At 41.7% G+C, this 24,334-nt stretch overlaps 1 protein-coding gene across 1 annotated transcript in view; it reads left to right on the top strand.

The window, feature by feature from the left end:
- LOC117462931 (tissue factor-like) overlaps positions 1–23,981 on the top strand; it is a 31,642-nt gene extending 7,661 nt beyond the window's left edge. The window contains exons 3-7 of the mRNA XM_034105299.2: positions 5,431–5,520; positions 6,112–6,218; positions 16,755–16,933; positions 21,591–21,756; positions 22,672–23,981. Coding sequence (XP_033961190.1) covers positions 5,431–5,520; positions 6,112–6,218; positions 16,755–16,933; positions 21,591–21,756; positions 22,672–22,805 — 676 coding nt within the window. The 3' untranslated portion in view covers positions 22,806–23,981. The remainder of the gene's footprint in view (positions 1–5,430; positions 5,521–6,111; positions 6,219–16,754; positions 16,934–21,590; positions 21,757–22,671) is intronic.
- The last annotated feature ends 353 nt before the right edge of the window (positions 23,982–24,334 follow it).

A 24,334-nucleotide genomic window follows, 5' to 3' on the forward strand; every position in this document is an offset into this window, starting at 1 on the left:
CCTCTTCACACTTTGTAAATACATTATAGCACACAACTACTGAAATTGGCCTCAACAGTACATGAACAAAGTAGGCCCACGTTGAAACATCTGTTTTATTAATGAACCACTAAAGAGTATGACGTGGTTGTGAGTTTGGACGGAGCAGCTACAGATTAGTTTAGCCTGATCGATCCGATCTCCATTCAGAAAACACACATTTTAAAAGGTTTTTCGCCTGCCGTCTGTCTGCAGACTTGTCAAAGCATTAATTCTTGGTTTTTACTAACCGGTATCAGCATGTTGTTACTTCGGCATCATTTTGAAACGTGTATTACAATTAAATCACGGTAAAAAGCACTGGCCCTCCCGCTGTACTTCTCGGAGACTTCAACCTCCAGACGGGGAAGATAGACGAACTAACATCTCTGTTAACCTCCTTTGCTTTCTCACTGTCTCCGTCCCCACCAACTCATAAAGCTGGCAATGTCCTTGATCTCATATTCTCAAGGAACTGCTCTACTTCTAACCTCTCTGTAAACCCGCTCCACACATCCGATCACTTCTTCATTTAATTCTCTTTACCCCTTTCCAAACATAACAAACTAATCTCTTCTCATCCTGCACCTGTCCGCCGTAACCTTCGTTCCCTCTCCCCCTCTACCTTTGCCTCATCGGTGCTCTCAGCCCTCCCTTCCTCTGACTCGTTCCAACTCCTACCTCCAAACTCTGCTGCAGAAACTCTCCACTCTACTCTCTCATCCTCTCTGGACTCTCTCTGTCCTCTCACATCTCGGCAGGCTCGTCAGTCCCCTCCTGCTCCCTGGCTAAATGACGCACTGCGTGCTAATAGAACCGTCCTTCGGGCAGCAGAGCGGAAACGGTGGAAATCCAAACACCATGACGACCTCCTAACCTATCAGGCTCTCCTCTCCTCTTTCTCTGCTTCCATCTCTCAGGCAAAAAGCACTTTCTTTCAAGATAAGATCCAATCTTCCTATTCCAATCCCAAAAAACTATTTTCCATCTTCTCCACCCTCTTGGACCCTCCCAAAGCCCCTTCCCCCTCCTCCCTTATGTCAAGCGACTTTGTTAACCACTTTGAAAAAAAGGTTGATGATATTCACTCTTCTTTTTCTGACTCACCTTTACTCACCACTGGGTCACCAGACCCTCCTTTCACCCACACACCTCCTTTTCCCCTCTCTCTCCAAGTGAGGTTCTTACCCTCATTACCTCTGCCCGCCCTACCACCTGTCCTCTGGACCCTATCCCTTCAAACCTCCTTCAGACTATCGCTCCTGATATTCTACCGTTTCTCACCCATTTCATCAACACTTCTCTAACTTCTGGTCACTTTCCAAACAGTCTCAAGGAGGCAAGAGTAAACCCTCTCCTAAAGAAACCCACTCTCAACCCGTCTGATGTTATAAACTACAGGCCTGTCTCTCTACTCCCGTTCCTGTCTAAAACACTTGAACGCGCTGTCTTTAAACAACTCTCCTGTTATCTCCATCAGAACAACCTTCTGGATCCGCACTAGTCTGGTTTCAAGGCAGGTCCACAGAAACTGCTCTCATTGCTGTCACTGAGGAACTGCACACGGCTAAAGCAGCCTCCCTCTCCTCTGTCATCATCCTTTTGGACCTGTCTGCTGCATTCGACACGGTGAATCATCAGATCCTCCTTCGCACTCTTCAAGAACTTGGAGTTTCAGGCTCTGCACTTTCCCTCTTCACCTCATACCTGAAAGACCACACCTACAGAGTCCGACCCTTGTCAATTAACTACAGGGGTCCCTCAGGGCTCTGTTCTTGGTCCCCTCCTCTTCTCCTTGTACACAAACTCGCTCGGATCTGTCATTAGCCCGCATGGTTTTTCATACCACTGCTACGCTGACGACACCCAATTCATTCTGTCCTTTCCCCGCTCAGAGACCCAGGTCGTCGCACGCATCTCTGCTTGTCTAGCTGACATCTCTCAGTGGATGTCTGCTCATCACCTCAAGCTCAACCTTGACAAGACTGAACTGCTTTTCCTTCCTCCCACTCTTGACCTAACAATCAACATCGGCACCTCTGTTGTTTCCCCGACTCAGACTGCAAGGAATCTGGGTGTGATCCTAGATAACAACCTGTCCTTCACTGCAAACATAGCAGCTACAACCCGCTGCTGCAGATACACGCTTTACAACATCAGGAGGATACATCCCCAGCTGACCCAGAAAGCGACGCAGGTTCTGGTCCAGGCTCTCGTCTTCTCACGCCTAGCCTACTGCAACTCCCTCCTGGCTGGTCTACCTGCATGTGCCATGCGACCTCTGCAGCTCATCCAGAATGCAGCGGCTCGTCTGGTCTTCAACCTTCCTAAATTCTCCCACACCATGCCGCTCCTCCGTTCCCTTCACTGGCTTCCGGTAACTGCTAGAATCCACTTCAAGACAATGGTACTTGCGTACCATGCTGCGAATGGATTTGGCCCTTCCTACAGCACGTGCACTCCGCTCTGCATCAACCAAACGGCTCGCTGCACCCTCACTGCGAAGGGGACCCAAGTTCCCATCAGCAAAAACACGTGGGTTTGCTATCCTGGCTCCAAAATGGTGGAATGAGCTCCCCATTGACATCAGGACAGCAGATAGCTTACACACCTTCCGGCGCAGACTGAAAACTCATCTCTTTCGACTCCACTTCGAGCAATAGAACTATTAACAAAGCACTTATATACTAATAAAGCACTGGCTTATCTAAAGCCAGTTGAGTAGCACTTGAAATGTTTTTTCTCTATGAAACCTGATGTACTTATATGATTCTGTTTTCTTCAAGTTTGTATTTTGTTGGTCGAACGCACTTATTGTAAGTCGCTTTGGATAAAAGCATCAGCTAAATGCAATGTAATAAAAATATGTTCATTTTGTTGTATTTGGTATCTACCGTAGTATTTGCATGGATATATACTCCTGTCATTCAAACAGGACGCGCTGGTGAGGGGGCTGGGGCTGACAGCCACGGTGAAACTCGAGCGATTATTAAAAACCATGAATGAATGAATTATATTGGACAAATATATTGTAGGGCCATACCTATACAAAACATGTCCATTACGGCTGCTGCCTTCCTGGTGCTCTTAACTCTGTTGGGTGTGTGTGTGTATGCAAATTAGCTGTAAGGTTGCCCCAATGTCATTGGCTGCCCCGCCCTCGCATGATCCGAAAGAGGTGATTGGATCGACGTCATCCAATCCCTGCCTGCTTCCGGCACATCTTCCGGGGGAGGAGTACAAAGGCCGGGGACGGAGATCATTCGAGAGGCTCTGTGTTGTGAGACAGACGCCTCTAGCCTCTTGCTGTGCTTACTCGTTGTGCTCGTTAAATACTGTGAATCCTCTGTGTTTAGGTATACTGCTTAGCAGTGTGTTAAAGTAGTGTTCTGTGTTTAGTGTAGTGTGTGTGCAAAGAAGACCCAGGTTAGCTTAGCGGTTAGCGCCTGTCGATTAGCAGCAGCTGTGTTTTTGTGCAGCCTTTGCAGTTACTTGTACCATGTTTAACGTGAGGTTTGGTTTCCCTTTTTGGGTAATACTTATTACGCTGTATAAGCTGTAAAACTCTCTTTTGGAGTCTCTTTCTTTTGGTTGTTGCCCACCAGTGTTTTGTCCTTTGTTTGTTTTTTGACACTTGGTGAGTTCCCTCACACACCGGGGACACATTCATGTATAAAAGACGTACAAAAGTGCATTTTGCATGATAGGTCCACTTTAAAATACCAAACAGTTCACCCGTTGTAGCCATGCCTCATACTGCTCAAACCCCTCTTTTGCAGCCCTGTTAGAGAAACGCGTATTTTGGGTCCTTTGCTTGAAAGAAAATGCTTTTTCTCTTGCGGGTTTATCACAAGGTGAGTTCTTTTTTTACTTCCTGCTTTTGAAACACTTAAAAGGTTAGCTCTGAGTGTTAGCGAGGCTTGCTAATGTAAACAAAGACGAGATTACGTCCAAAACACGTCAGGCATTGTTTCTGATAGCAACTTTCTGTGGGTCCGCCGCCGATTTGACGTCATATCGGAAGAAAATCTGTATCCGCTCGTTGTACCCCCGTTTTTTTAAATATTTGGGTACGGAGGATTTGGGTACACATATTTATGAATAAAAGACATCAAAAAGTGCATTTTGCATGATAGGTCCCCTTTAAAATGTGTGTTTTCTGAATGGAGATCGGATCTATCAGGCTAAACTAACCTGTAGCTGCTCCGTCCAAACTCACAACAACGTCAGACAGAAATAAAGCAGCGATTGTATTCACCATGACACAGACAGTCTGTGTACATGTATATCCATTGTAAAAATATTCCCTTGAGATTTCCATCTCTTCTTCCATTCTTTCCAACTCAGTTTAAAATTTGTGCAGAAACAGCTGAATAGTACCAAGCAGGAAATACATGGCGCTGTCGGGTGCTGACCGATCACGAAGCGTCATTTCTTGACTGGCAGCAAAAACAACCAATCACAGCAGTGCTTCTCTGGCTGGCTCTGTCCAATCACAAACAAGAAGTGTTCTCCCTAAAGGAATACCCTTTCCGTAATAGTTGAAATGTTGAAGTGTTTTGTGAAATGCTGTAGCGTTTTGTGAAATGCTGTATTGTTTTGTGAAATGCTGTAGTATTTTTTGAAATGCTGTAGTGTTTTTTGAAATGCTGTAGTGTTTTGTGAAATGGTGTAGTGTTTTCTGAAATGCTGAAGCGTTTTGTGCAATGCTGTAGCGTTTTGTGAAATGCGGTATTGTTTTCTGAAATCCTGTAGCGTTTTGTGAAATGCTGTATTGTTTTCTGAAATGCTGTAGCGTTTTGTGAAATGCTGTAGTGTTTTGTGAAATGCTGTAGTGTTTTTTGAAATGCTGTAGTGTTTTGTGAAATGTTGTTTTGACTTGCACTTCAAGGCCACTGTATTATTCATTAATTGTAGTTTATGGGCACCGTACTACTATTAAGCGGCATATGACTGTATGATAAACTTATGATATTCTTTGCAAGCCGGATTTGCCCCAAAGGCCTCTGCACTGGGCCATATTGCAAGTTTGATTAAAATTCAACTAACTATGCAACCCTATCTTCAACCTATCCTCGCTTAAATTATTCAAGGTCAGTGCCTAAGTTTACAACACAGAGCACTCTCGGAACTGAAGCTGGGTTGTCTGACAAAAAAAATTGGACTTAAAATATGGCAGCTATAAAAGCATTTTTATGGTTCTGCTGGACCATTTTAATCTAATTATAGTTTATTTTTCTCATAATTATGCAACAATCTTCTCCAAAACGTTTTATTTTTATTCAAATGTATTTTTGTTGTTATTTCACAACAGATCCTGTCAGGAATGGAAAGTGTCGGTCAGCAGACCATGAGTTATTTTTTATTACACACATACATTTTCTGTTCGTTGTTTTGTCATGTGACCACCAGTGATGACAATAATTGGAGTGTGTGTCAAGACTGCATCCGGATGACCGAGTCAGAGTGTGATCTGACCGAACACCTCACACCCAACGACAGGTACACACCTCTATCACCTGAATTATAACTATAATGTTCAGTAGATATCTGGGAAGCTGACATTCATCTAATTTGTTATTTTTAAGGCACTTGTGTTTTAAAATAGTCCTACAGAAACTCACATTTTCTGTTTTTCAAGATATATAATCATACATTTTAATGAAGCTAATAAACTATGAGTTTGTTAAATCTTTAAATCTGATGTCAGGGCAATGACTAACACACTCATATCAGGATCATCACACAGCTCGGCAGTGTTAGTCTGTGAACATTTGTTTTAAACCAAAGTGAAGACACTTAACTGAGTCTTCCAGTACTGTATGTATCATCTACATGTAAAACAATCTCATCTACTGTATACATCTATATCTAAAACTATAAAACCAACAAGTCTTCCAAATAAAACATGCTCTTCTATCTTTTTAAATCTTAGTTTGAGTAAACTCACTTAATATACATTTCTTTCTCCTTTTTAATTTGTAGATATCTGAGCATATTACCATATTGCTTCAGGATGTTGTGATACTTCCTGTGTAAAATCCAAACCATGAATGTTGAATGTGTTTGACATGTCCCTCTCTTCCTGTGCAGGGCCTACACAGTTGATATCCAAACTGAACCTGATCTGGTGGACTATGAGGAGGACCTGGAGAACTACCCTCACACGTACTCTGATCCCTTCAACCCCTACAAAGAGAGTAGGTGTCACATGCTCAAGCTAAAAAAAAATGTTATTTCATAAAATACTTAAAAGGAATTTTTAAACTGTCCATAAGTCTAATTATGTTATAGTCCAGGACTAATGTGGATAATGAAGGATAGAAAAGGCTTCTCAAAAGAATAGATCCCTACTATTGTTAAAGGTCCCATGTCATGGCCATTTCTACTGATCATAATTCCATTGTTGAGGTCTACTAAAATAGATTTATACTGAGCAATTTTCCAAACTCACTTTGGTTTCTCATACAGCATCTCTGTAAAGTATGTGTATTCATTCACCGGTATTCACTCTCTGTCCAAAACGGCTTGTTGGAGCGCCTGCCCCCCCCCCCTGTGAGCATGACATAAGTATAAAAAAATAAATGTGTAAATAAATGTATGAAGAAAGGGGGGGCAATAACATGCTTATTGTAGTTTTAGTGCACTGTCGCACCATCCTTGATGGAGCATATGTGTGGGCTGGACCTGTATTTTACAGGAAAGGAGTGAGCAGAGGGTCGAGTTGTCGATTCTTGTTCTGTTTTCTGTGACTATCTTCCTCACCCTGAGTTTCAGTTGCATGCGCTACTAAAGAGACGCGCTACCATGGAAACCAAACATTACATTGCATTTAGCTGACGTGTTTATCCAAAGCGACTTACAATAAGTACATTCGACCAGGAAGACACAACCTTGAAGAAAACAGAATCATATAAGTACATCAGGTTTCATAGAGCCAAGCATTTCAAGTGCTACTCAACTGGCTTTAGATAAGCCAGTCCTTTATTAGTATATAAGTGCTCTGTTAGCAGTTCTTTGTTAGTAATTCTATCGCTCGAAGTGGAGTCGAAAGAGATGAGTTTTCAGTCTGCGCCAGAAGGTGTGTAAGCTATCTGCCGTCCTGATGTCAATGGGGAGCTCATTCCACCATTTTGGAGCCAGGATAGCAAACCCACGTGTTTTTGCTGATGGGAACTTGGGTCCCCCTCGCAGCGAGGGTGCAGCGAGTCGTTTGGCTGATGCAGAGCGTAGTGCACGCGCTGGGGTGTACAGTTTAACCATGTCCTGGATGTAGGAAGGGCCAGATCCATTCACAGCATGGTATGCAAGTACCAGTGTCTTGAAGTGGATTCTAGCAGTTACCGGAAGCCAGTGAAGGGAGCGGAGGAGCGGAGTGGTGTGGGAAAATGTAAGAAGGTTGAAGACCAGACGAGCCGCTGCATTCTGGATGAGCTGCAGAGGTCTTCCTGATGTTGTAAAGCGTGTATCTGCAGCAACGGGTTGTAGCAGCGATGTTTGCAGTGAAGGACAGGTTGTTATCTAGGATCACGCCCAGATTCCTTGCAGTCTGAGTCGGGGAAACAACAGAGGTGCCGATCAAGAGTGGGACAATCTTTTCCCAGAAGGAAAAGCAGTTCAGTCTTGTCAAGGTTGAGCTTCAGGTGATGAGCAGACATCCACTGAGAGATGTCAGCTAGACAAGCAGAGATGCGTGCGACGACCTGGGTCTCTGAGCGGGGAAAGGACAGAATTAATTGGGTGTCGTCAGCGTAGCAGTGGTATGAAAAACCATGCGGGCTAATGACTGATCCGAGTGAGTTTGTGTACAGGGAGAAGAGGAGGGGACCAAGAACAGAGCCCTGAGGGACCCCTGTAGTTAATTGACAAGGGTCAGACTCGGACCCTCTCCAAGTTACCCTGTAGGTACAGTATTTGAGGTATGAGGTGAGGAGGGAAAGTGCAGAGCCTGAAACTCCAAGTTCTTGGAGAGTGCGAAGGAGGATCTGATGGTTCACCGTGTCGAATACAGCAGACAGGTCCAACAGGTTGATGACAGAGGAGAGGGATGCTGCTTTGGCAGTGTGCAGTTCCTCAGTGACAGCAATGAGAGCAGTTTCTGTGGAGTGACCTGCCTTGAAACCAGACTGGTGCGGATCCAGAAGGTTGTTCTGATGGAGATAACAGGAGAGTTGTTTAAAGGCAGCGCGTTCAAGTGTTTTAGACAGGAACGGGAGGAGAGAGACAGGCCTGTAGTTTATAACATCAGACGGGCTGAGAGTGGGTTTCTTTAGGAGAGGGTTTACTCTTGCCTCCTTGAGACTGTTTGGAAAGTGACCAGAAGTTAGAGAAGTGTTGATGAAATGGGAGAGAAACGGTAGAATATCAGGAGCGATAGTCTGAAGGAGGTTTGAAGGGATAGGGTCCAGAGGACAGGTGGTAGGGCGGGCAGAGGTAATGAGGGTAAGAACCTCACTTGGCGAGAGAGGGGAAAAGGAGGTTAGTGTGCGGGTGGAAGGAGGGTCTGGTGACCCAGCGGTGAGTAAAGGTGAGTCAAAAAAAGAAGAGCGAATATCATCAACCTTTTTTTCAAAGTGGTTAACAAAGTCGCTTGACAGAAGTGAGGAGGGGGAAGGGGCTTTGGGAGGGTCCAAGAGGGTGGAGAAGATAGAAAATAGTTTTTTGGGATTGGAATAGGAAGATTGGATCTTACCTTGAAAGAAAGTGCTTTTTGCTTTTACATGCATAAAAACCTTCATAACACACAAGGGGACGGGTAATAACCGGAAAAGCATGACATGGGACCTTTAAAACCCATGTATCATAAACCTCTAATATGCAGGCTACTGCTACCCTATGTAGCCCAGTTATTCCCTAGTTTAATCAGGGAAGGGCCCTGAGTCATACTTGCCAACTCTCGCGGGAGACTCCCGATTTCATTGCCCTCTCCCGGTTTGCTCCCGGGGTCATATTTCTCCCACATTTCTCCCGATTTCTGACAAAATCAGATTTACTCACGACTGTTTCCACTCGGACTTTATTGTTTGGTTTCCATGGTAGCGCATCTTAGTAGCACGCAACTGAAAAGTCACACAACTGAAAGTCAGGGTGAGGAAGATAGTCACAGAAAACAGAACAAGAATCGACAACTCGACCCTCTGCTCACTCCTTTCCTGTAAAATACAGGTCCAGCCCACACATATGCTCCATCAAGGATGGTGCGACAGGCCACAAGGCATTGCACTTAGAACTACAATAAGCATTTGAATGTTAATCTAACAGCTCCGGCGATCCACTGGGATTAACCTGAGCAATAACAGTTCATGGCGAGTTCGGCAAATACAAGTTGTAACAAACAGTAGTGCTGAGCAAAGTGACTAGAACGCGACCACACACTTAAAAAAAACAACACACTTTATAAAGTCAGGCAACACTAAACAGGCTTAGTGTGATTCTGTTTATTTGTACCTTACTTTGACCATCCGTTCGCTGTCATTGATCATTGTGGAGAGCAGGCAGACATTTTCCTGTTGTTTAGTATTATGGCAGCTATCGGATGGAATCAAATACATGGGCTGCACAGGGCTCATGACCGACTATCACAAGTAGAATCATAATGAAAAATACGTCGGTAAAATGTGCCTGTAGAAAACGGCTTGTGCCACAATAGGATAGCAACAAGTAGTCAAGATAGTCAGATTAGCTTCGGTAACTATGCTAACATCCCCCATTTTATACCAGAGAAACTTTCATAACACCGTTGTGATGCCAAACAGCGTCAATTCATAGTATACTGAAACACATTCACTTATGGGGATGGGGGATATTTATCAGCTGGTTGTGTGACAGTCATTCAGATTGAACATAGTAAAAAAATATAAATTATAGTGTCCGTCCAAAAAAAAACATTACTTATAGTGAACACCACCCTTGAATGATGGGATCGGAGACTTAAAAGCAAGATTGATGCAACACACGTGATATTTGACATTTTTAGAGAGGTTTAGCAAAAATAAAACACTTCTGGGGTCATTTGGGTGGATTTGCCGTTTCTCTGGAACCCATTGGTTGATTTTGACACCTCTTTTTTACCATTAGAGCCAATATCGAGGGGGGATCCTAAATCCACATACACGTACACCATGAGGAGTGAGAGTGATGCACACGCAGTTTGCCCATACCGAAAGCTACGTTACACTGTGAAAAAGGAAAACTGAAATGACCATAAATATGATGATGGTTATCAGTAATTATTTCAAAGTGACACGGACACATTGGATTAACCATTGGATTAACCTTCAGCAGCGTTTTTATTGTTTTAATGCCATTGAACACAACTTTTGATCAGAACAACCGCAAAGGTAAGACTATTTCCCATGTTTGCTCCGTAAAACGACATCTAGTTGTGTGATGTCTGGGTTCGCTTCCCCTGCCGCGAGTTTTGATCGCACAGTGATGATACTAATACTTCTAGAATCTGTGGAGTCTCAGCTTGCTTGCTGATATCTTGTTTGTGCAGATCCGATAAGTAATAAAGTATTTCCACCGTGAGTTCTGTGCTAAGTGCATTAGCATTTTTTCGCTCGGGGCTCATTTAGACGCTTCTTGTGAGACTTGTGTTTTGTTTCGGTAAAAATGGTTCGTATCGTCAGTTAGCTGAGTTTCTTCCCGTTAGGTGGGTATAACACATTCATAGTTTGTTAAATGTTAAGAAGCCCTCAGACGCTGCGCTTTTGCGCGGGTCTGTGGGGCTCAACAGGTTAAGCCCGATTGCCCCCGCCGGCGGCATTAAACGAAACACAAGGGGACGGGTGGCGCAGTGGTCTGTGCATCCGATCATCAGATCAAGGGGGAGTGCTGGGGAACTCCAGTTCGAAACCCGCTCCCGCCGCCACTGCGTCAGGCCGTTGTGTCCTTGGGCAAGACACTTCACCCGGATTTGCTCCTGTGGGTATTGTCCACAGTACATGTATAATACTAATGTGTACTTGTAAAAGCGCCTCGATGACCTCGAGGCGTGAAGATGGACGGTGTGACGCAGTGCGCTGTGCAATGATCATTCATCAGATCAAGGGGTGAAACCCGCCGCTGCTGCGTCTGTAAAGCCAGTGTGTCCTTGGGCAAGACACTTCACCTGAACTTGCTCCTGTGGGTATTGTCCACAGTGACCATTGCATGTATAAAACATATGTGTGTAATGTGTATCTGTAAAGCGCTTTGAGCACTGGAAAAAGCGCTATAATAAATGCAAGGAATTATTATTATTATTAACACCGAGCGTCTAAATTAGCACTAAGCACATAACTCACGGTAGCGATATTTTATACTTCATGCAATCTGCACAAACTAGGTATCATATGAAAGCTGATATTCCACAGATTCCATTGGTATAAGTATCACCACTGTGCGGCCAAAACTCACAGCAGTGAAAGCCAGGAAACACAACTTCACTTTACGGGCCAAAACGGAAAATACGTCTTACCTTTGCTGTTTTCTAATAAAAAATTGTGTTCAAGGGCATTCAAACGCATATAAACGCTGCTGAAGGTTAATCCAATGTCTCTGTGTCACATTGAAATGATTACTGATAATCCATCATAACATTTATGTCAATAAACGTAGTTTTCATATACAGTGTAATGGAGCTTCCGGTTTAGGGCATGCGGCGAGCGCATCATTCTAACTCCTCAATGGTAATGTTTAGATGGAATTAGGACCTTCCACTCAATTCTATTGGCTCTAAGGGTTACAAAGAGCTGTCAATCACCCAAATCGACCAATTGGTTCCAGAGATACGCCACATACACCCAAATGTACCCAGAGGTCAGTCCAGTCCATTTTTTTCTAAATCTCTCTAAAAAGGTAACATATCACTTGTTTTGCATCAAACTTGATACAGGGTACTTATGTTATGTTATAGTTTGGATTCCTAAAGGTTTTTGGCTACTATCCCATCATTCAAGGGTGGTTTTCACTATAAGTAATGGGTTTTCTTTAATTTAATTTCTTTTACTGTGTTCAATCTGAATTGACTTTAACGCAGCGTCCACACTGCGGCGTGCGTTGAAGCTTGCCGGTGGGCGTGTCTGAAAATCGACCAACAACCAATCACATGAATCTCCCGCCCCGGACACACAAGCAGCGGTTTGATTGGCTAGAGCTTGTACTGGCATATGAGTTGATTGGCTGACGCTTCCGCCGAAGCTTCAAAAGTTGAACATTGCTCAATTTTTTAAGCGAGCAAAGCAAAGCAACGCCCCCACAATGCAGTTCGGCAAAGTATGACGTCACCCCATTCAAAGTGAATGGGCAGAAGCGTTGAAGCTTCAATGCATGCCGCCGTGTGGATGGGACGTAAAGGTCCCATGTCATGCTTTGCCGGTTATTACCTGTCCCCTTATGATGAAGGTTTTTATGCATGTAAACGGTCTGCAGAGTCACAAACCCTCAAAGTACACCCTGTAGCGAGTAAAACTCTAACACAGAAAAGACCTGTCTATGCTGCCCCAGAACGCCACGTTGGAGATTTTTCTTTTTCCATTTTTTTCTTCCGGGAACCAAGTGATGTAACGACGACCCAATGGACCAATTGGTCCAAATGGACCAATCCGTGGAGCTCCTCACACACCAGGATCCCTTGGTGTCACTATCAAACGCAGTGGGGGGACCTTTAGCATCGATTTTCAACTATCAGGGAGTCCCATTGACTTGCATAGAGCTTTTCTCAGCCGCAACTGCGTTCGCCACACACTCACGACGTGTGTGTGCTCAGGCTGAGTTCAGGCTGAGTTTTGCCATGTCTCGCTGTCTCGCAGACCCCACACAGCAATCAGGAAACGACACCAGTAATACAGCTCACACTGTCGGCTCCTCGAGTCTCAAAGGGCGGAGCAGCGAGCCCCGCAACGTGCCCCCAACATGGCACCCAGACCCCACGCAGCATTCTCATCTGTTTGTCATTACTGGTGTCATTTTCTGGTTTCTAACAAACACCATTGTAACACATAATCACTGATGTTCCGCTGTAACGGTGGTGGACTCATCAGAACAGAGTGGGCGAGCTGACCAATCAGAGCACAGTGGGCTCATAGGGAGGGGGGGGGGGGCAGCAGCTCCAACAAGCCGTTTAGGACAGAGAGTGAATACACATACTATACAGAGATGCTGTTTGAGAAACCAATGTGAGTTTGGAAAATTGAACAATGTAAATCTATTCTAGTAGACCTCAACAATGGAATTATGATCAGTAGAAATGGCCACGACAAGGGACCTTTAAAATAAAAACATCTATATTGATTCTGACACTTTTACAGCCAACTCACAGGTTTATCATTACTTTGAGAAAAAAGATTATTAATTTAAACCTTTTAGAAGTGAAGATATAGTCATTTGTTCTGGGCATGTCATTTTCGAGCCTGAGGCCTGAAAAACAGGCTCAGGACTTAACAGGTTAACGGTAGACTAAACTCTGCCGTGAGTTAACGGTAGACTAAACTCTGCCGTGAGTTAACGGTAGACTAAACTCTGCCGTGAGTTAATGGGAGAATAAACTCTGCCGCGAGTTAACGGGAGACTAAACTCTGCCGTGAGTTAATGGGAGAATAAACTCTGCCGCGAGTTAACGGGAGAATAAACTCTTTCGCGAGTTAACGGGAGACTAAACTCTGCCGTGAGTTAACGGGAGACTAAACTCTGCCGCGAGTTAACGGGAGACTAAACTCTGCCGTGAGTTAACGGGAGAATAAACTCTGCCGCGAGTTAACGGGAGACTAAACTCTGCCGTGAGTTAACGGGAGACTAAACTTTGCCGTGAGTTAATGGGAGAATAAACTCTGCCGTGAGTTAACGGGAGACTAAACTCTGCCGTGAGTTAACGGGAGACTAAACTCCGGTGGACGAGCAGCACTGCAGCGGTCGGTAAATGCTGCTGAACCACATTAATAAAGACCACGAAACTCTGGAGAAAGGTACAAGGGTTGAGAAGTAGTTTAATTTAATCTGGCTTCGTATGATTAAAAGCAACACGACCATCGACCCGACGCAGTCCCCTATTGTTGTTGTTGTGAGCGGCATTGTGGAGAAAAGCAGCGACGTAAACGGTGATGTCATGACGCAGCAGAGGCAGCACCAGTCGGGCTCTGAGCGGTGGAAACATAAGTGGTGCTACAGAGAAGAACCAGTTAAGCACCAGAAAATGACAAGAACTAACTGAGCTACCTTCATAATGAAGCAAAAGTAATAATGAATAATTCGAGATTATTGCATGACTGTGTAGTAGCGGGGGCGCCACTTCCAGATGCCATGTTGTTGGAGATGAACTCTGAACTGTCACGCCCCCGGACTCTGTCACCCCCCCAGACTCTGTCACCCCCCCGGAATCTGTCACACCCCCAGACTCCGCAAACCGCGTAGATGTTACGCTACGTTGCAAATGCATCAGGCACACCCTCTTGGGGACACACACATGTGATTGGCTTAAAATGAAGCAGACATCTTATTGCCCGGAGAGACTCGCCTATTAAAAAAATTGATGTTTGAATCTAGCGGCGTCAGGGGAGTCTCTAAAATCCACACACAAATGCTGAGCAATTCACAATCAAATGCAAAGAGATTCACACACAGAAAGCGTTTTTTATATAAATGTAACAACACTCAAATAGGTTTTTGATGTAACTATTTGTGTGTGGATCAGAAATATATTTGTGAAACTGTTACATTCATAAAATGACAAGTTTTTGTGTGTGCATTGAAAAATATGTGTGTGGATGGAGACATTTATATATAAATTCGGAATTACATTTGTCTATCCTTCTGTGTGCATTTATTTATTGACCCCATATAGGGAGGCTCATAGAAACAGGAACAGCTTTTCGAGTTTGGCTAACCTAACATTAAAACCAAAAGAGCTGGTTAAAAAAACACTTATTGTCTCGGTCTGACAGGATGGATCTTTATTGTTAGCACCGAGTTCCAGCGTATGACAGGTCTGAACTTCTGTCACATGCTGTGTACCTGGAGCTGCAGCTAGCAGCATGTATGAGTAGTTTGTATGTTTGCACAGTGACAGTGAGTGTCTCTGCATTAGCCTTTTAGCTCACAGCTACAGTATTTAGTAAATCCACACAGACTTACCTGTGACTTAGGCTGTGGTTGTTTGACTTGTAGTCATAAACTTTGTGTATGCATTTTTGACGGTTGCATTGTTGTACAACAATTAGTAACCTGTATTTCAATTATGTAACGGTGATTTAGCCCATTATGGTGTAGCCTAGTAACCTACATGTAGATTACATTCATTACCCCTGTGTAGCTCCTGTGCTGCTTTATTTTTGGTAAGTAGGTGCATCGACGTGCTGTTGTAAATGAATGTAGGCTACTTCTTCTGTGGTATTTTTATAAGTACGATAGTTGGATATTAGCCTTCCCTATTCTGAGCCTCACCCACGGCTATGGTAATATCTTTTAAAGCAACAGATAACTGCGTGAACAGGCACCTGTTGAATTAATGGTTTCATATTGTTAACTATTGTTTCTCCTTCAAGCTTCAGCCTGCTCTGTGTGAGGCGTTCAGCTGATAGAGTTTCATGCAGGCAGTATCAGAGGCAGCAGACCTGTTGATTCTTGCTGTGTTTTCCTGCAACAGGCAGCATATCTGTCTTGTGCTTAGCTGGAACCCAATGACAAAGATCTCTTTATTTTTTATTTACATTCCATACAACATAACTGCATTATCTAAAGTGTTCCGAGGGAAACATCATTTCACCCGGATACTGGGTGCCGTTTTAAACGTGCAATTGTCAAAACAAATAAAACTACTTGGACAGTTTTAGAAAATAGATTGTAGTTTAGATATGTTTGTTGATTAATTTAAATAAATACAAAATCAACATAGATTGGACTTCACACAGGAGACTAACCCCTCAACCCCTTCCTCCTCCCAACATGTACTTCCGCAACCTGATTAGAAACGTATTTCAGATATGTGTCCAAAAAAATAGTAATTTATTGGAAAAAACATTTCCCATGAAACATATTGGACAAAAGCAGTGTGGTTGCATGGGAACATCATTTTTTGCAGACAAGGATGACTGAAGATGGGCCACTGGGGAAACATGTATAGAAAAATAAAATTGCTCGGAAGATGGAACACTGTACTTGAGTGTATGAAGTACACAAGAAAGCATTGCTCGTGCCCCCTCTGCAAAAAGAGGTTTTTCCATTGGATTTCTGCAGAGAATGAGATCTCTGGAAAACACTTTTATGATACTTACACATTTTGTTCAGCAGGATAATCTCCACATGCTAACACCAGTTTGTTACCTCCTGAGGCTTAAATGCAATCTCCAGAAGTAAAAATGTAGTCACTTGTTAGCAACCGCTGTGTTCTCACACATATACGCTTCAGACATTCACCAGTGGGGTATTTACTGATATACATCGAGGAACAAAACGTGACCAGCTTGTGTTAACCACACTTTCAGGTTCCAACCAAAACACCTTCAAATACCATTGCATTTTTAGACCAGGGAATCTGAAGTGGTAACATGCTAACTCATTTCTGCACTTCTGAGACACAGAAGCTCCTCTTTAAAAAAAGAAAGAAGGATAAAGCCCTTTGTGTACTGTTGTGCTGGCTAAGTGGTTAGCCAGCACAACAGTACACAAAGGGCCTGTAGTACTGACCCACAGCGTTATGAATAGGACTCTTATGAACTCTCTCATGTCTCATGGTCCCCTTTGATTGGTCCTCTCCTCAGGTAAAATCAGTGCGGTGGACATCACGGTGGAGGCTGTGGATGAGAACAGAGTCATGGTCAACATCACAGATCCTCTGACCGGGATTCACGAGCGTGGGAAGCAGCTCAGCATCAGAGACGTCCTCAACAATGACCTCAAGTATAAGATCAGCTACAACAAGCCTGGAAGTACAGGCAAGGTACAGCACTGCTCTGCAAAGACCACACTGAGACACTGCAGAGTGCAGGCATACAGTCTCACCTGAGCTGCACTGAGAATGAACAGTTGTATAATGTACGTTGAATGTTTTTTATAAATATAATTTATCAGCTAGATGTTTCGGTACAGCTTTACAATAAGACTACCCTTATAACGGATTAATAAAGGGTTTATAATTAGGTTATTAATTAGGTTGTAAACACTTTATTTATCATTAAGAGCCATTTATAAACCAGTTCTAACATAGTTTTCATACATCACCACAGGCTCACTATTTGGCAAGATGACGAAGCCTTATATTGGCTACCTAGCTTACTTCGTCTTCTTCATCAGCCATCATCCTTGGTATCTGTTGTTCACTGAGTTGATTCTCCCCCTTCCATCTTGATGTTTCTTGGCATCTCTTTATGACCATTTATTTACGAGATACTACCATTTATAATTGTTAAAAGGGAGCCTTATTGTAAAGTGTTAAACAAATCACTTTAGACTTTTGGACTATTCTTCATTCTTATATCGGACTATTGTGACTCGCTCTGCGGTTAAAACAGACGGTGCATGAAGGCGGTTTTACGGTAAGTGAAATTTGAGTACTTTATTTATGTGTTGCTTATGTTTTTAGTCAGCTAACGTTAATTAATGTAAGGCTTGGGTTAGCATGTAAGCAAGTGGTAGCTACGTGTATATTACAAATATGAATGTCAAATTTCAAGATGATTACTTATGGTTGGTTGAGCTGGAGTTCATTATTGAGCTTACACGTTAATGTCACAGTCTGAAGAACGAACCCAAACCTTGTTGTTTTTTATTAATTGTATTACCAAATTGGTATCAAATAAATAGTAAGCATTGGTAACACCAATGCTGATAAAGTAAACTATTTTATTTTAGTATTTGTGTCTGGGAGAAGGTACTGTACCGAGTTCCTATGTTCGGCAGTTATTGACTGGGCTTTTTTGTACAAGAGAATAAAAATCAATATGGACCATTACTGTATAATTATCCTTAAATGATGTTATACAATGCACCTAATAAACAAGTATGGCATTTTGAAACATGATGTGCAACAATTTTTACTGTAATTTGTGTGCATATTGTTGTTAACTAAGATGATGTTATGATTTATTTTTTGTTAGTATGTATGTGGACGCTTTGGACATACTGTACCTGGAGAAGGAAGAAAGGAAGAAATGGGTCTTCGGAATGTTGGGAGTTAAAGACAAAAGGCAGAGACTAGTGTTGAAACTAGAGGAGAAACGATCAAGATGCCACCTTGTCCCTCTGATTAGATGGCATGTCAAGTCAGGAAGTAGCATTATTAGTGATGAGTGGAGGGCATACAGGAGAGTGCTGAGGAACATGGGGTACAACCACTACACCATAACAGCTTGGTCGACCGTCAAAGGACATGTCCGTAGACTGAGAGGAAACCGTACAGAGAGTTTGTTGGAGGAACACCTCAAGGTTCTTGAATGGTCATCTTGGCTCTTGCTTGTTCAAGGATATACACAAAGCCTTTCCAGTCTGAGTACCATTATGTCTTACCAAGTCTTTCATTTATGTCTGAGAAAAGCTTTTATGTTTACATATGTGTATCAGTCATACTAAACAGTCATTACTTCGAGTCCTAATTTTTCTTCATCTGTGAATAAAATGTTTTGCTTGGCTCTTTTGCATCTTACTCTGCATTTCATGTGAAAAATGTGTATTAGGTCAGCGTGAATGTTATAACTCATTCATAAATGGACATGTGTATTAAAGTTAAAAACAACGCACCCTTTGAAGGAGTAGAAAGCACTTCTCCGCGCCGTTCCTATGAGTTTGCTTTAAAAGAAGGAACACTCAAAACAACCAGGACGAGGGTTAAACAAAAATCTGTTTTAATCATAAAAGGTAATAATGCAATACAACATAATACATTACCATACCATATAAAGCCATATCATATCATATCCGTAATGTAAAAGAGTAGGCCTACTCCTGCCCTGATTCACACGCTACAAGACCCTCCGGTCTGAGCAGCGCGTGGAGAGAGAGAGAACAACAAGCTGAACAAACTCTCAATACCAACACCAACAGGAAGGGGTGGAGCTTCATTTGGGAGGTACCAAAAAACGCTGTCTCACAGGGAATCAGCGCGGGCAGCAGAGAACCAAACAGTTTTCAGTTTGAAGCAAAACACATTCTTATTATGTAGCTTATCACACAATAGTCCATATGTTTTCCCTCTATGAAAGCCACAGGTGTTGGGAAGGCCTGCAGGATGCGCATCATTATATCTGGGGAAAATGTCCCTCCCAATTTGCAAAGCCTATCGATGGTTTAACCCAGAAAAACACTCAAAGGGGTAATCTTTTCACTCAAAACAGAACTCACAAGTAATTCTGCATCTTCCTTCTTCAAAAATAGCCTAAAAACAGGTAAAAGTCAAGGAAAAAGACTATTGCACTAATCTACTTTTAAGAAAAAGGGAACATTGTTTCAGGAATCTATAAAAAACCTCTATATTTAAGAGGAAACATGTACTTTTTGTTCCTTCAACTATTAACACACAGGAATGTATAAACCCACACATATATTAGGGATAGCATGATGCAATACACCTCCTATATATGGGTGACATTAAAATGAATATACCAAAAATATGCTGCCTCACTTCTTCTGTACAATACCTTACATTAATTTTCCACACCTTTCAGTAGTTATAAATGTTAGTGACTCATCAATAGATGGCGATGTGTTTCACACTTTACAATAAGGCTCCCTTTTGGCAGTTATAAATGTTAGTGACTCATTCATAAATGGTCATAAGAGATGCCAAGAAACATCAAGATGGATGGGGGGGAATCAACTCAGAGAACAACAGATACCAAGGATGCTGGCTGATAAAGGAGACGAAGTAAGCTAAGTAGCCAATATAAGGCTTAGCAGTACAGATAAATGTGGGCTCACTATTTGGCAAGCAACCGGTCACAGTTGCCCTGTTTATCTCATGTCTTATAAAAACGTATTAATGATTTATAAAGTGTTCACAACCTAATTAATAAATGAATTACAAACTATTCGTAAACCCTTTATAAGGGTAGTCTTATTGTAAAGTGGTACCGATGTTTCAAATGTAAATTACTGTATTATTATGGTTGATTAAAATATTCATGTTAGAGCTGTGTCATCCAACCCGACACTGTTACGGTAGAGCGAACGAAGCAGGACCCAAATGCAGATTAAACTGATTATACCTTTATTTCAAGGATAACGAATAGAACTTGGACAGACAGAACACTCACCGGTGACCCAGGTCATGACACAAGACGAACCGACAAAGACAGACAGAAAAACCAGAACTTAAATACACACAAGACTAATCACACAAACAAGACACAGGTGAGGAGGGAGGAGAAAACACAGGGGCCACAGGTGAACACAATCGGGTAATCAGACACACCAGGGAAACTAACGACAGGGAACCACAGACAGATCTAGACAAGACAAAACACAACGCAGACAGAAAACCACAGACAGATCTAGACAAGACAAAACACCAACACAGACAGATCTTAACAGACACAGATACAATGTATCTTTATACACTGGACAAATGCTTTTTGGTTAAACTTTGCTTTAAAGAAAGCTTTACAAAATAAGTACATGGACATAATTTATTAGCATTTATTATATTATTTGTAAATATGCTCTTCTCCAACACTGTGCTTTATTCACGTCATGTTGGCTAACTCTCCTTGTCAAATTGTCAACTGATCTATTAATCACCATCATTTTTTACAAAAAAAAACATTTGATCCCATAGAATTATATAATTTAAACTTATATTTCATACAAAATTATTCATTCTTTAAACCAAATTTTTCAAAACATTGTAAAGCTTTTACCTCTATTTAGTAAAACTATGATTTATAAAATGTCAAGGAATAAAATATGTAGCTGGAGCCAGGAGCGACTTAGCTTAGCTTAGCATGAAGCCTGGCGGTAGGGGTGTCTCTGTCCACCTACTGGCACCTGTTTTACTTTAGACAAGATGTCTATCAGTGAGCTTTAGTGAGCTGGTAGCTATTTTTTATTCATTCGGATGGAGCCGGGCTAGCTGTTTCCCTCTGTTTCCATTCTTTGTGCTAAGCTAAGCTAACTAGCTGCATGCTTTAATGGAAATTTGAATTTTGTCAGCTAACTTTCAAGATTTTAGCAGCATATAACTATGAACTCCCCATGTCTTTATTAATATTGATACCTGCTTTACCAAGAAACTATTAATGTTCAAGAAATTACTTTAAACAAAATGAACGTCACCGATAACTCAACTGTTGTCACTGTAAGACAAAGCTAATCTTTGAGACACTGAGACATGTGGTAAATATGCCATCGTCCTACTAAAGATGAATAAAGATATCAAATAAAACAAGTTTTAAAATTGAGCAGCTACACAAGATGATTTAAAATAAAGTTCTGATAGTGAGCTTTACTCAGTAAGCGACCTGTAGCTAGTGTTGCTACTATTATTGAAATATAGCGAGTTTAGTGTTTTTGTGTTGTTGTATTTCTTATTAAATCTAGCTACCTTCTCTAATGTTACCTCCCCAAGCTTTAAGTGAGTGATTGTAATATTTCCTCTTTATTATCAGAGAGACATCATATCTGACTCGAATATGGCCGAGGTGTCGAAGCTGGATGCAGGAGAGAGTTACTGCTTCATGGCCGCAGCGTTCATCCCCTCCAGACCCAAAGGCAGCCAGCTGGGGGCGTGGAGCCAGCAGCTGTGCACACCTCAGGAGGATAGCATCTTGCATGGTGCGGCTCTCTACACACACCACACACCACACACTACACACCACACAGTACCAGCAGTGTCACATCAGTTGCCTGGCCGGGTCATGAGTCCTGCGTGTGGCTTTTATGCAGAACAACAACTTTAGTTTGGTGTGTCCCTAAAGGCAAACACAAAACATCTGCTAAGCTGATCCTCTTGGGTTTTGAAGAACTGTGTGAAGCTAAGGACACTCCGTGTCTTCAATTCATGTTAAATGTGGGAATAACAGAGTACAAAAGTGAAAGCGCAAAAGTTTTTCTTTAAAATAAAACGTCCCTGAAACCTTTTTGTCTTAATGTCGGATGGAAAATTCAAATACGCAAATAGTATACAGTACAAGTAGTAATATTTCAAGAATAAAATACAGTATTAAAATACAACTTTGATGCAAGGTTTAAGCATCAGAATATAATTAAAAGTAAAATTCCAGATACTGAACCCGTTTAAGAATAATTGATGTTATACTTTGGGATAATATTTAGTGATCTATAAATGTATGAATCACATTCGGCTGGTTATAGTTCTGAATTTCGTCATGGAAACAATAAAATGCTTCTTAGCTTAAAAAAAGAAAGAAATTAAATGATGTTAAATAATGATGATAAATTAAATTATATATGAATTGATACATTATATTATAATGTGTCCTATTAGTATGTATCTGAATGTTTAAAGTCACAAACAAAACATGTTGCAGAATACAAGGTAAAATAATGTTATTAGTATAAAATATTACAAAAAGGTAAAAACTAAAGAACCTCAAAGGAGTACTTAGATGCAGTACTACGGTACTGAGTACATGGTAGTAACTGTCCAGCACTGTAGACAGATGGCTAGAAACTGTGTTCAGACTGATGATTGACAGCTCCACCTGGCTCACCCCCCCCCCCCTGCAGAGCTGTACCCGGGCACTTGGGTCGGTATAATCTTCATCCTGCTCACAGTCTTCTTCATCATCGTCGCGGTGATCGTCCTCTGCTGCAGAAACTGCCGACAGAGAAACTCAACTCAGTCATCCACACCTGTTTAGTGTGTGTGTGTGTGTGTGTGTGTGTGTGTGTGTGTGTGTGTGTGTGTGTGTGTGTGTGTGTGTGTGTGTGTGTGTGTGTGTGTGTGTGTGTGTGTGTGTGTGTATTTTCTCATTGTATTTTCACATTAGTGTTGATGTTAGTTGTGCTGCTTGTTCTAACACCTCTATGTGTTTAATATCTGAATTGTAAACCTGTTCACATTTATCAACTGTTGAAATAAGTACTCAAATATTTTACTTTAGTAAAAGTAGTAAAAGTGTAGTCTATTTTTTTAATAGAAGTCCTGCATTCAAAACTAGCCTAAAAGTACAAAATCATTAGCATCAAAATATGATGAAAGTACCAAAACTAAAAGTACTTATCATGAAGAATGATCTATTCTCAGAATAACATATATTATATATATTTATATATTATTTGTTACACATCCATATGTACATTATTTGATTAGTTGATTTATATTTGTATTACTGACATAAGCCTGCAGAATAACTACTACAGTAACTAAACTGAACAATGTAAAGGAACAAAAAGTACAATAATTGGCTCAAAACTTTAGTGTAGTAGAAAAGCATGTACGGCATAGTATAAAGCATCATAACAAGGAAATACAAGTTGAAGTTTAGGTCAAATTGTACATAAAACTGTGAGCCACCAGTGCATTAATCCCATGTGTTTAAATGTGGTCCAAAAATCACCAGGAGATCAACAATCATGGACAATTTAGTTTTTAAATATCATATTCTTACCACAGCTACATTCCAAACAGGAAGAACTGCGTTAGATGAAACTGTATTAGTGCAGACTCAATGTGTAACCTTCTCTCACACATATACGCTCTAATTCTTTTTTTAACCTGTCATGTACATCCTGTTTCCCTCACACTGTTTCTTCTAAACACAATTGTATTATTATGTTTGTATTATTATCTTTCCTTCATGTTCTGTCAGGACCAAATGAAAGTAACCACTAAATGACAGGACATGAAGTGTGTAGTGACCCCTAGTGGCTGCCCCAGGACACTGCAGCAACATGGGCAATCTTTCAAAAAAAGCTTGTTTATGGAATCATTTAAAATCAATGATTATTTGTATGTCACGAGAGTACCTTTTGTTGATCAAAAGGATTCAAGCAATAAAACATTCACAACAAAATAAAATCTTCTCTACCTATTATTACTAAAAACAATTTTGCTTGATTTGAACATTGTTTTTTGTATTGTGGGGATTGGATAGAAAGCTAGCATGTATCTTTAGCTCGCTAAAGTACGATGTGTTGCTTTTAGTGGCCAGCAGTCATCAGAATGACCTTTTGTGACCCAACAACTACATTTCAGAGAGAACTCCAACAACCCACTCAGACGGCCTGCTCAGCAGCACACGGCAGACACACAGTGAGCTGCTGAACAAACCAAATGAAGGAATTGAATGGAATCCACATGCAATCGTCACACATGTTCACAGCAGCGCACACATGGGGACTTTATACTCTGAACTGAACCCATCCCAGGATTAGGAGCAGAGGGTAC

This window comes from Pseudochaenichthys georgianus, chromosome 17 (assembly GCF_902827115.2).
Source record: "Pseudochaenichthys georgianus chromosome 17, fPseGeo1.2, whole genome shotgun sequence".
Lineage (NCBI taxonomy): Eukaryota > Metazoa > Chordata > Actinopteri > Perciformes > Channichthyidae > Pseudochaenichthys > Pseudochaenichthys georgianus.